Consider the following 13256-nt stretch of genomic DNA (forward strand, 5'->3'; position numbering starts at 1 on the left):
GCGTCCGAAACTCCTCTTCAGCCCCGATTAACTAGCGGTGCTCCGAAATCGCAGCTGAGGGTGGCGGGGGGGAGTCCCCGGCTCCCGTTCGGGGACATCCCCGCTCGCTAAGGAGGTGCCGGCGACGGGGTGCCGACCCGGAGCGGTCCCGGCAGGTGCTGGGGATGCAGAGCGTGGCACAGGGAGAGTGTGGCCGCAGGGTTTGGCCGGTCCCCGTCGCCACCGGTGGGGATGTGTCCTCGCAGTCCCGGCTGGCTCACCCCAGGTCAGCGATGCGGAGCTGGGAAGGCACTGGAGAGCATCCGGGCATCGCCCTGGCCTGTCGCTGTGACCGCCGGAGTCTTCCAAGAAAGCGTCATCCTTCCTTGAGGGGGGGAAACAGGGTTGCTGGGGACCAAGCGGCCATGGGGGGGGGGGGGGGAACGGGTGCACAAGGGATAAACCCCCCAGCACCTTCCAGCGCGTGCATGAAAGCCGGCTCCCGTGCCGGACTGAGCGCACGCAAATCCCCATCCCAGGATCAGGCAGCCCCCGCGCGGAGCATCACCACCAAGCGCAAGTCCTGCGGCGCCAGCGGGGACGAACCCCGCGCTGGGGTCCCGGCCAGGGCCCAGCTCGCTGCGCCAGCTTGGATAAAACCGCTGCCTTCCCCTGCCTCAGTTTCCCCAACTGCTGGATGGCGACAAGGCCTCTAATTGCGGCATGTTCGTTATTGAGCGTCACAGCGCGTTAGCGGCACCATCCCACCCTCCCTGCCACGGCTCCTCGGGAGCCGGCACTGGCCCCAGCGGAGCGGTTTGACGGGCGCAGACCCTGCACCCCCGTGCCACCCGCCGTGGGAGCAGGGGCAGCCCGGCCCCGGGCACCTGCTCCAAAGCCGGGCGGCAGGTGGGGACGCTCGGCGCCCGCCGCCCCGGCTATTTAAAGAGAGGTTATTTTTACCCCGGGTTTCCCAGCAGTCGGCTCAGAGGTTCCTCCCAGCACGGCTTTTTCCGGAGGCGCTCGTGGCAGCACGTCCCCGCACGTCCCACCTGGTGCGGGAGGGAGCTGGTGGCAGGAGGGAGCATCGCGCCGTGGCCACACGCTGCCCGCCTCCACGTCTGCCTGCTGCCTTCAAATCATTGCAATTCCCCGGATCCGGGGCGCCCCGTTCCTGCGGCCCAGGGAGAGCTAACGCTGCCCCTTCGGTGCAATCCACCCGGTTCGGCTTTATCTAGACCACTTTCCCCACTCCCCGCTTCTTGGATAGCGGGATTGACCATCCTGATTTTCTGCAGCTGGGGGCTTTGCCAGGGACTAACCCAAGACGCTGCAATTAAAACTGTCGTTACAGTAACCAAAGCAGAGGTGGGCCGCCAAACGGGAACCTCCCAGCAGCAGTGCAACCACACTGGGGTGAAATAAAGCGTTATCAGCGTCCTCACTCTAATCAGCAAGATTAAAACCAAGAGGCAAGCGAAAACCTGCAGTTTTTTGCAGGAGACAGGGTGGCAGAGCTGGGACACCCGGGTCCCCTCCAGCTTTGCTACTGCTCCTCCCTGGGGCTCTGTCCCCTTCCTTCCCCTCATGCCCTTGGTCTACTTAGGGCAAGTCTCTGCGGAAGGGCCTGTCCGTCACCTGCTTATACCGCTCTCAGCTCGCCGGGACCATCCACGCCACCGTCGCGTTGCACCAAAACGGCTCCAGATACCAAGACCCCAGCTAGCTCCTCTGTTTCTCCTGCAAGGCCCTCAAATACTAAACTCAGGCTACCGAACGCTCGTACTGCTCCGGCCCAGCTGGGATCCACACGTGGCAGAGATGCTGCACGGGTCGAGAAAAGGAAGGAAAAAAAATCCTGAGAAGTGCAGCGAAAAAAGTGTTGCAAAACCCCTGTGGATTTTGCTCAAAATCCCAAGCGTCTGCAGTGGGGACTTGCTTCGCACCTTCTGCTGCCAGGAGACCACACCAACATCCCTCTGGAGGCTCCGAGGGGACATGGGGACACTCAGCACGCAGCACTTCTTAATCACTGTCAATTCTAAAATAAAGTCACTTAAATTGAAGCACTCGTTAGGTGCAGGACGAACAGAAGTGCAGCCACCGTAAATTTGTTGGGGCGACGTTCAGAAAGCCACTATCACGGCTCATTCTGTAAGAGAACCTGTAAGATTATTTCCCACCTTTCCCCCCACCACCACCACCCCCATTTTCTCTGATTTTGTTTTTCCGTATCCGGCTGGGGGAATGGGACATTATTTTCCTGAAAGCTTCTGGGTTAAGTGGTTACCACACATCTCCCTGGGGCCACTGCAGCACTTAGTGTTTTTAATGGAGATGTTCTGGCGTCTTGAAGGAAAGGGCTTCGCACACACGTGTGGGCCTGGAAGGGGTGAATGGAGGCGAGGTGGACACGGACCAGAACCAGGGTTTACTCACTGAGCCCCTGTCCAAAGACATCTGCATCCTCCAGGGCCATGCTCAGCCTCACACCGAGCTGGGAGACGGTGCTGGATCTCATCTTTCCAACCGCGGGGAAGTCTCTGGCACTGACACGGCTCTACTCCGGCATCAGGCAGGCAAACATGCAGCAAGAGCAGAAATCAAGGCTTTAGCTAAGACTTTGCCCCCGCAAGCAGCCATTCTCCCCTGCCGAGCACCCTGCCTCGGGCTTCGCTTGAAGGGAGAACCACAGACCTAGAAAAAAATACCTATCGCCAGCAGAGCCAGTGCCACGGGGGCAGATCTCCAGCTAAGGACAACGCTGAGCAAAGAAGGAATGACGTACGCCCCTGCTCGAGCTGGAAGTGGTCAGCTCAGTCATCCTGCTGATTCAAGGAGCTGAGCAAAACCAAGCTGAGCCGAATTTGGGGGTATGAGCCCACCTAAAGGCTGTCTGCTTGCCCTTAGGGGGCACCAGCAGGGCCGGATCTCTGCGTGCCCAGACACCGAAGGACAGCAGGCATTTGCAGCCTGGGTCCCTGCTGCACTGATGATTTGCTGAACCGGTCTCCGCTTTGCCTCTTTCTGCTGACCACGTACAAGGCTCCTGGGAGCACCAGCAACATGGGTCCAGGGAGAGCTCACACCTTCCTCGTTTCCTTCCCCTAAGCAATGCTTGGTAAAACACATCGCTCGCTGACAGCCCGACGTGCAACTGCCCCAAACTCTTGCTTTAAGTATACATGGGGAAAATGAGGTTGCTCAGAGCTGGACCACTACCAATCTAAGACCCACTAAGGTGGGTGCTGAGGCTGCTACCATCGCTCCCAACCCCACTGCAACCCACAGAAGTCAGCAGTTCCTGCTCGATAGCCGCGCGGCAGCCTGCGAAGCAGGCCGGGGGGCTGAGCAGCGCAGGGGGTGTCACACACCTGTACCAGTCGGCTCAAACCACCAGCAGGCCACAGACCAGACTGGCATTCCCGAGGGCACGGGGTAGTCGCTAGTTCCTCAGTCTTTCCTGCATTCGGGCGAAAGCAGAATTTGCCTGAAGCTTGCAAGGCAGAAGCAGGAATGAAGAAGATCGTTGTTCTTTGTCCTCACCACAGATAAGGCAGCAGAGAGAAATCATGGTAAGAATTTGCCTCCGAGTCCAAAGAGAGGGAAACCAAAAACTCAGAAATGCAAATACAAAGCTGCGCTGTGAAGAGAACAGGTCTAATGGGGGAAGAAAGCTGTGTCCTGCACTCCAGTAAGACAGTTAAAAAAACAAACAAGAAAACCAATAAACTGCAAAGTTCCTGAGCTCTGCAGAAGAGCAGAGGATTTTGCTGGCACCTCCCTGCAGTTGCCAGACTCTCCTGACAGCGTGTTGCGGGACGAGATGGGACAGTTGAGCTGCACAGCTCTGCCGGACCCAGCCGCAGGGAGCAGGAAAGCTCTGCAGGCTCTTTTCCTTACTAAAATCCAGTTTGTATTTTAGACAGGTGTTTTGGGCTTTTTTTTTTATTATTCTATAAATGAGCTATTAGACCAATAGAAACTGAATACTTAAGTAGTAAATACGTAGTAAGAGTAATTAAGCTGTCAAATAATATCACAGCAATCTTACCTGAACTGCCCTCCGCTTCAGAATATGGTGTGGTCCCTGGCAACCGCCAAAGGAGAGAGCAAAACAGGGAGACAGATGCATGTGCGCACACACACGTTATTACTCTGAATCCTGCTCCCTGGCTTGCCAAGTATTTGGTCTGAATCACTCACCCGCATTTCTGAGACACCTTTTCACGCAGGGTTGGACGGGCCAGGGCAGACTAGCAGAGTGACTCACCAGCACACACAGGCAGCAAGTTTGCTCACAGAAGCTTTCTTTACTTAGGGACCCAAGCAAAAACACCCAGGCAACAATAATTTGCAAATCAAAGTTCTGTTCATGACTTCCAGTACTTAGAGCAATCTGTCAGAGAGTGTCACTGCTCTGTGAACTCCATGAATAGCCCAAAATAAAGTCTTCATTGTGGAGCCTCCAGAGCAGGCTTTGTCCTCACTGCACATAGGCTGGCACTGAGTATTTAAAGTTTACCGACTCTCACTCAGTGTAGCAGTCATGCTTCAACATCATTTAATGATTTCAATATAGGAGATACAAGTGCATCTGCCTGCAAATCCTTACTCTCAAAGGAGGAAGGTCCTATGAGTTTGAGGAATGTAAATCATTCCCATAAAGTAACATTTTTGCATCAGCTAGACGCAGGTGTTTCTTTTGCTAAAGCAAGAGTTCAGTTACCTTAGAAGCTTAGTTTGGCCCCTTACTGATCAGAGGGCTGAAGATACAAGGATTTTTGTACCAACTATGGTACAGCTATGACCTGCAACATCCCCATCACGGAGAACCACCAAATTTCTTTCACTTTCCTTGGACACGTAGAAACACTTGCTTACTTCACCACCAGGAACAGAATTCACCCAAAGTCAATTATCCAAAGTTTGAATGAGTGGCAGTTACAAAGGTGGATTTTAAGAAGCAACCTTTTAAATAAATTTCAATAATTAGCTAGGTAAAAAATAAAAGCTCAAATGAAAGTTACCCATGATCCAGACTGCAATCCACCACTACGAGCACGCGAGCCAGAGATACAGACTTATCAGAAAGCAAATGTTCAAGAGCAGGTTACAAAGTTCAGAAATGTTGCTGAGCATTTCACATGCTTTAACCTAGAGACTGGAGCAAACTCATTCACAGAGGGGAAAAAGAACAACCAAAAATAAACCAGCAAACTCGCTCACCCAGGAGAAATAGTACTGGGCACCAACCTCCCACCACCTGACTGACAGCAACAGTAACGAGCAAGTTAATGCAGTTCTGGTACATGCTTTGCTCCCCCTGTTGGCTTTGTTTTTATCCTCCTACTTGACCATGAATGACTCCAGAAGCCATGGGGGAAAGATAGTGACAGACAGCTTAACAGGGCCTGACTACGCTTCCACTGAAATCCTTACCACGATGGTCACTGATTTCAGTGCAGCAAGACGAACTGAACTGCTGGAACATACGCAGCATGTGAAACTTCATCTGCTGAGCTCTGTAAAGCAGCACCAGAGATAGATCTCTGGAATAAATTCCATAATAGCCTCTATGGGGACCTACAGAGTCAACAAAACACAATAAATCACACCAAACACAATCGCCTGGTGTTAACTATACAGTTAAGAACATTTATTTCATGTCAACACTTGTAAAAGAAGTCTCTTCCAAGTCAGATGATTTGATATACAAATCGAAGCCACCATACTTTTTTTTAGTCTGCCTATACTGAGCTCAAATTTATACAGCATGAATGCTTGCTTCTGAAACAAAATTACAAATTAAATCATAACAAAATACACAAAATTGACTGGACCCTAAATTTAATTTACTGAAAGAATTCTTCTTTCCTCTGATCACCTTGAACTTCGCTCTTCCCCATCGTTATCCTCTTCCTTTTGCTTGGCCATGAATTTCTGTAGAAATAAGTGTTTTAAGAAGTCTTATTGGGTAGTCAATGAAAAGATACTATTATATCATTCCTCATGGCATGATATGACCATGTTTTGAAGGTGCAATGCGTGCAGGTTTCATAAAAGCATCACTCAAAAGGCAGCCAACTCCTGATAATGGCAATGTGTGTTCTACACCAAAAAGAAAAAACTCAACAGTTTTGCTCACAAACCGACTCTCTCTCACACACACAATCACCACATGATGATTACTGATTACGCCAAAGCTCCCAAGTGGAATTTTGACTGAGCATAAGCCAAAACATTAGGAATCAGAAGTTCACATGATGCTGAATTCCTGTCTCTGGTCATCAGATAAAAATTACTAATTCAGTATTCACCACAGGTTGTGCGTTCACTCCATCCGGCACACGAAAGCCTACATCAATAAATACCTTCATAGTTTTCTCCTCTTTACACGCACACCAGCACCTCCCCACAGGAAGGAGCTGCCTATTCCCCCCAGCTCGATACGTGCTACATCCGTGTTTGCCAGAGGCACCAGCAATGTGAACCGATGAGGGATGGGAGGCTTTGGACCACAAACAGCCTGACACTTTGGTTATTTGATATCTGTGACATATTTCAGTCAGTTTGCAGCTTCAGTAAGCCACAAAATTTGACAAAATTAGGTTTTCAGACACATCACTTGGTATTTTTTGAAATCTTTTTTTTTTTTTTTTTTTTTTTTTAACAGAGAAAAGAATGACTATTCCCATGCCTTCCTAGGTAAGGAAGACTTTATGTAGATGATGAACTTGACTAATTCAAGGAGTTAAAAATGTGTGTTTCAATTTAAGGCTAACAGCCCTGAACTATTAAAATAAGCTCCATTAGCCACCAGAAAATTATTAGCAGTCAATAAAGCAAAAATTTTTTGAAACTACATGCTTCCCTCCATCCTCCCCGTGTGTTTGGAGATGCTTCAGCGTTACCTCCATATTTTGCTGATGAAGCGGTGTCTTGCAGTGATTTTTCACAGACATTTCATCTGCATAGAACAGAGAACAGATCTGACAGAAAAAGCCAGGCTTTGGAACAAGGAAATCTAAATCTGAAAGAGACAGCATGCGACATGCCATTAACGAAATGCAATTAAACACACACACACACACCAGATCCAATCAGCCAAATTTGTACACTTTGTTAATCCTGGAGGGAAATTAGTTACTTTTTTTTTCAGTATTCTGGAAGTTAGGCTTCTAATCTAAGTTGGTCACCTGCCTTACTTCCAAAAAACAGAGAAGGGGATGTGCTTTTCTTTAGTCAGAACAAATGACATTCTGGATCTGAAATCCACTGCAACTATCTTAGTGTCTTTTTGCCTTAAACCATTTTTGCATATAATTCATTTGCCAGGTTTAATCTCTGTCCTACAGTGGGTCATATGAGCATGTTCTATCACAGAGAATCTTACACAAACATCAGGCGAGGTTCCATATTTCCTAGCAACTTCTCTTACAATTCAAAGATTATCAACAGTTTTATATAAAAGTATATTGGGTGAGCATCTTGGGATATATTTTTAAAATGAAGTAAGCGGTTTCCTAATTTCTATACACTGAGACAAAGTTGGTAACAAAACTTGTACGGGGTTTAGAATAATAAGTAGATATTATACTGTATTGTGCTAATTACAAAATAGCCTATTTTTAATTAAATTTTAGGAAAAATTAACTTTTAACTCTGCTGCTATTAAGCCAGCGATAAGAACATATGTTAAACACGGATTTGTAAGGGTCAAGATAAAAATATGGATTACACACCATGACTTTTAAGTTAAATGTGGTTGTATGAGACATTTTTAAACAGAACAGACAACTGTCTTTAACAAGAACAGCAAGGAGTGTTTGGGGTGAGCTTTTTTGTTTTTACCTTTTGGAGTACTCTGTGTCTTTGATGCATCTGAAGGATCCGTTTTCTTTCGCTTAGACTCAGGTTCTTTATCTCCTGATCCAAGCTGATCTACTGGAGGCCATAAACGCATGTTAAAACAAAGATTTCTACTTGTTTATAGGTATTCTGTACACAGCTTGAATGGTTAATTACTACTCGAAACAACCACCATCTGTATGACCCCCACCGTTTTCTACACTGTTTGGTTTGGTCTTTCCAAACAGTGATTTTCAGAAATTTCTGACATCAATCCACCAGACAAAAGTTTTAATTAAAACACAGGTGTTGGAGTGAGTCACTCCAAAAGCATTCCTGACAACATGGCATTTGTTCCAGAAGTACCAGCACTGCTCTGAGCTGCTTTCCTCTGGAGTCCTCATCAATGACTTCATATCAACTTTGTGATTATGATCACAAAAATCTGAACTTCTTCATAAAAAGAGCTACCAAGCTTGCTTGAATTCATCCAGCTCCAGGTCCAAGAGCAGTATTTCAACTTAAACCTAACAGAAAATAAATTCTTGCTTTCAAAAACGCCAGCAATGGCATCACAGCATTTAGCAAGTTGTTCCACCAATGAAATAACCTCACTGTTAAAAGTCAAAAATGTGCATCTTCTTTCCACGATGACCTGTCAGCTTTCTGCTGTTAGATAGAGCTACATTTGTATGATAGATTGAAGAGGCTTTTATTATCAAATTCCACTTCCCTGTTAAGATAATTAGATTGATGACTTCAGAGAAAACTGAAAAGTTGAAAAGGGGGAAAAAATCCTCCAAGTAAATCAACTCTCTCAAATGATTTTGGTTTACTAAAATCCAAGCATAACACAAAATAAGCTACCTAGCACCAGCTTGAACGAGGCACACTCGCCAACCAGCCTCATGTCAGCTCAAGAGCACGGCTTCATTACAGAACTAAGCAAAGTCAGAGTACATGACTGGATTAACCAGCTCTAAGGCAATATCAAAACTATCACTTTAAGGTTTTTCTGGAGACAAGGAATTTGACAGTCTCCTTTGCTATAAGATAAGTAATGTAGTTTTGCTGGGGGAAGGAGCTGTTTGGTTTTTAGACTACCAGAACAGTTCAGCTGGAAGCTGAAGAGTCACACACACACACACACACACACACACACACACACACACAACCCCCAAAAAAGTTTCCTTCTAATCCTATGTTTAAATAAGCTCAATATCAATATCTCCTGAACGAGGTTAATAAAGTAAATCCTTTTGCCTTAATGATGAAAGTCAGGGAGCTGTCAAAGAAACACAACAGACAGTATCGGTCTCTTACCTCTCCTAGATTTTTCAGCAGATTGTGAGAATATCTCACTGCCTCAGGCAACAGATGAGGACTCACACCAGGAGACTCAGCTTTGGTATGGGGTCCTTTAAAAGCCAGACTGACTGTCATCACCTGAACTCTTAGTTTGAGGCAATCAAGGAACCATTTCCTATTTTACTCTTGGAATCAGATGTTAAGCCGTCCCCTAATAGGTTTTTACCTGCTTTAACTTCCCTTCCCCGTTTTCTTGCTCTGCTTCTCAAATCCCCAAAGAACTGGTTCTTTCCTAGGTCTACCTCTTTTGCTTGAGATTTTTACTACACAGAACAACTAAGTTCATTTATTTATTGTGCATCCAAATTTATTTATTCTAATTTGTGACTACCATTTAAATTAAAAATCGAAGTGTTTGACAAATTTGAGAGGTTAGTTTATAGAAACTAAAGTTTAAATACTCTCAGACAGACTTCTGTGGCTTCTGCAACTCCCCTCCAAGTGCACTGCTCAGCTTGCTTCTTTGCTGTGCAATGAGAGCAAGATGGGAGAAAAACTTTTCCAAAACGTTAGAACAAGAAGGGCTGTGTGTGAGTACTTCACTACCTCATCATGCATAGACTTCACCCAACTTTTGGCCAAGCCTTTTTTGTGTGCAGGTTGTAGATACACCTCCCCCTACTTGGAGCTGTATTAGACCTGTCTTAACCCTTTCTCAATTCCATACTGCAGATATTTTTCTACATTTTTTCTCTAGATCCAGCTTGGAGGCTGCTGCCTCTTTGCATCTGTCTCTCTCATTTGACACATTTGTTTTTAATAAAGTTTTCTCCAACTTCGGCCAACATAAACACTGAAAGAACATTTTTCAAACAACGCGTTGCTTATTTTTACATCAAAAGAAAGATGAACTCTAACACTCATTAATAAAACAGATCCTACCTCCAGGCTGCTGTTTGCTGGTGGTCTCTGTTTCTTTTGTAGTATCTCTTTCATGAACTTTGTCGAAAATTTCATGTTTTTCAGTTTCCTCTTTATCTGCTACAGGGATCTCTTTGTCCATTTCCTGCCCACCTGCTGCAAGTATCTTATTTTCTATCTCCCCCCTGGAGGCTACAAAAGATTCCTTTCCTTTTGACTTTGAGATTGCAATAATTTCTTCTTCTGGACTCATATCTCCTAGAATTTCCATTTCTTCTGGTCCTGCAACAGCAACAATATCTTCCTCTTCCGTTCCTGCAATGGCAGCAATATCTTCCTCTTCTGGTCCTGCAACAGCAACAATATCTTCTTCATCTTCATCCTCATTCAGATTTTTCCCCATGAAAGTGTTTTCTTCTTCCTCATCCTCCTCTCCAACTTCATCTACTGTAACAAAGTTTAGTTCCTCTTTTAGACGATTGAAATCAGCCAGAAAATCATCTTCGTCTTCGTTGACTTCATCTAAAGTCACTAGAGGGGTATCTTCGTTGTCCTCCTGTATTTCATCTACTGTCACTAAAGCACTGGGATCATCAGGCACCTGAGAGGAAACAAAGTCTCCAGAATCCTCTGCAGTCACTTTATCATCTTCCTTTTGTTTCACTGCATCCTCAATATTTAAATCCGTAGGCTCATTCAAAGGCAGCTCTTCCACTTCCCCTATCTCATCTACAGTTACTAAGGGTTCTGCTTTCAAATCTTGCTCCTCAAAAACTGACCTAGGGACGTCTTTATGAAAACTAAGGTCTTCCTGTTCAGATATCTCATCCAAAGTAACAAGTGACCGCGGATCCTTTACTGCTTCTGATATAAGTTCTTCCTCTTCAATTACTTCATCCACTACAACCAGGCCCTGTGGATCAGTTAGTGCGTCTAAATTCGCAACTCCCATTAGCTGTGCGGTCATGTCCTCCTCTTCTCCAATTTCATCCAAAGTGACAAAAGATAGTTCACTTTCAGCAATGCGTGCTATGGAGCTTTTCCCTTTCCTTCTTTTAGAGCTAGGCTCAGAAGAGTTATTTTTAGCACCATCTTTTCTCTTCCCCCTCGGCAGATTTCTACGGGTTTTAACGGGAGACTCAATTTCCTCTATTACTTCATCCACAGTAACAAACTCATCCAGATTAAATGGAAAAAGTTCTTCTTCCTACAAAATGTAAAAATATGAATTTAACAAAGTCCACCCAACGACACAAGCACCCCCAGCCTCGGGGGGCCTAATGAAAACTATCTACAAACTGAAATTGACTGAAGGGAAAAAATCCAGATAGACTTTAGGATAGGAAAAATAAAATAAAAAAGTCAGGCCTTCAATCTCATGTGCAACATTTTTCAGTATCAGCATTTGCGTTAAGTAAGCAGACAGAATTCAGAAACTCAGAGCATTTTTCAAGAACACAGTTGAATGAATAGACAAAAATGTATGGTTTTATTAAAAACTGGGCCAACTATCTGAATACGCATGTATATTTTTTACATACACTTGCAGGAAGACTAGTGAAAATCTGAATACCTCAAGAGTATCCTTGGAAAACATTATTATCTTCTTGCCGTATCTCATACCTCTTCCCTAAGTATATGCTGTTGGCCACTGTTACAAAATAGGATACTACATTAGATGGTTAGATCCAGTAAAATCAATCTCATACAAGCTTCTACACATCAGTAGCTAAGTAATTTTCTGACCACAGTTAAGTTCTCTGTATTTATGAGTCCTGTATTTACTTTTCTTTCACAAACTTGTCTTTTACTTTTTGGAAATTAATTTTCAATGGCTACAAATTTTTAGCCTTATGATTTTATCCTCCTACATCCTCACACCTCCCTAGGACACCCTTCTTCCCCAGCCTTTTCTTTTCCTGACTGAAGAATCCTTATCTGTTTAGTCATTCTTCACTCAGGAGCTATTCTGTATCCCTTTAGGATGGTTTCTATGCGAATCATTCTACACTTGCCTACGTTTAAGGTCCACTTGCCTTTATCATCCAGTTACCACTAAGCATCATTAGATCTTTCTGCAGTTCCTCATAGTTTTACTACCTTAAATAACTTACTATCATCTTACAAGTCACCTCACTATTTATCCCTTTTCCAGATTAATCATATATTTAACGACAAAGGCACAGAGTCCCCTCGTGACCTTTCTTCACTGCTCATGAATTCCAAGCCTGTGTTTCCTATCAGATAGCCAAGCATTTATTTTGAGGACTTTCTTTATTATCCTAGGACAGCTTTGCTTCTTTAAAAGCCTTTGGGGAGAGACTTCATAGGAATTTTTCTGGAAATTTGTATCAATCAGGTCCCTCTTGCCCGCAGAGTTGCTGGTTTCTTCAAAAAGCTCCCAACAGTTTCCCTTTATAAAAGTCATGCTGGTACCAATACACCCCATTCATCCACATGCCCACTAGTTCTGTTAGGTAAAAGTTTCTACTCACTTGTCCAGCATGAACATCAGATTTACTGGTTTCTATTTCTCCTGCTTCCAGCAGACTTTGAAAAAGCTGGCCTGCTTAGCCACCACCCAGTTCTTTGACAGCAAGGCAGGGCACACCATTTAGTTCAGTTATTTCACTCTTAAAATTGACACTCATGGGAAGTTGTGTCCTGACAACTATTTATTGTTTTACCTTGCTTATTTGTTTTCAATCTCTCGACTAACAATTCAGTTTCAGAAAGGTTCTCTGATGGCCCTACACCAGATCCTAGGGAAGGGTTCTCAATACTGGAACATCTCTAAGTTCCTCTATAGTGAACATGGGAAAAAAAATCATTTTGTTCTTTCTGTTAAGGTCCGACTAGCCCTACAGGTTCTCCAGCAGACCTGCTGCCCCTCCTGTGCAGCTGTATTTTACAAGATGGGGCCAGGAGTCTGAAGGAAACCAGCTTTTTGGGGAATGCCTTACTGTATTTTTATGTTGAAGACGACAGAGTCTGAGCCCTTCTATTCCTCCTCCCGTTGAGACCATATCTTACTGAAGGATGTCTTATATCTAAAACTCCTCCTACCCTACAGTTAAGCACATGCCAGCTTCCGTGGCCCATGCTATTTGTTCTAGGTCCACTGGAAAGAAGACAGTAGCAATTTAATGCCATACGCAGCTGAGAACATCTGGAGGAAGAGGGATGGAGGTTGAATT

At 45.2% G+C, this 13256-nt stretch overlaps 1 protein-coding gene across 3 annotated transcripts in view; it reads right to left on the reverse strand.

Annotated features, from left to right (window-relative positions):
* Nucleotides 1-5611: 5611 nt before the first annotated feature.
* Nucleotides 5612-13256, reverse strand: part of ZNF638 (zinc finger protein 638) — a 46553-nt gene continuing 38908 nt past the window's right edge. Inside the window, exons 22-25 of one of the 3 annotated variants that reach the window (XM_067298414.1) lie at nt 10081-11266; nt 7834-7923; nt 6894-7012; nt 5612-5922 (exon numbers count right to left, since the gene is read on the reverse strand). In XM_067298414.1, the coding sequence (XP_067154515.1) occupies nt 5863-5922; nt 6894-7012; nt 7834-7923; nt 10081-11266 (1455 nt within the window). In that variant the 3' untranslated portion in view covers nt 5612-5862. Of the gene's footprint in view, nt 5923-6893; nt 7013-7833; nt 7927-10080; nt 11267-13256 lie in introns of all 3 variants that reach the window. The other 2 variants (XM_067298413.1, XM_067298415.1) reach the window with 2 other exon arrangements.

Source organism: Apteryx mantelli, chromosome 5, assembly GCF_036417845.1.
Source record: "Apteryx mantelli isolate bAptMan1 chromosome 5, bAptMan1.hap1, whole genome shotgun sequence".
Classification (NCBI taxonomy): Eukaryota; Metazoa; Chordata; class Aves; order Apterygiformes; family Apterygidae; genus Apteryx; species Apteryx mantelli.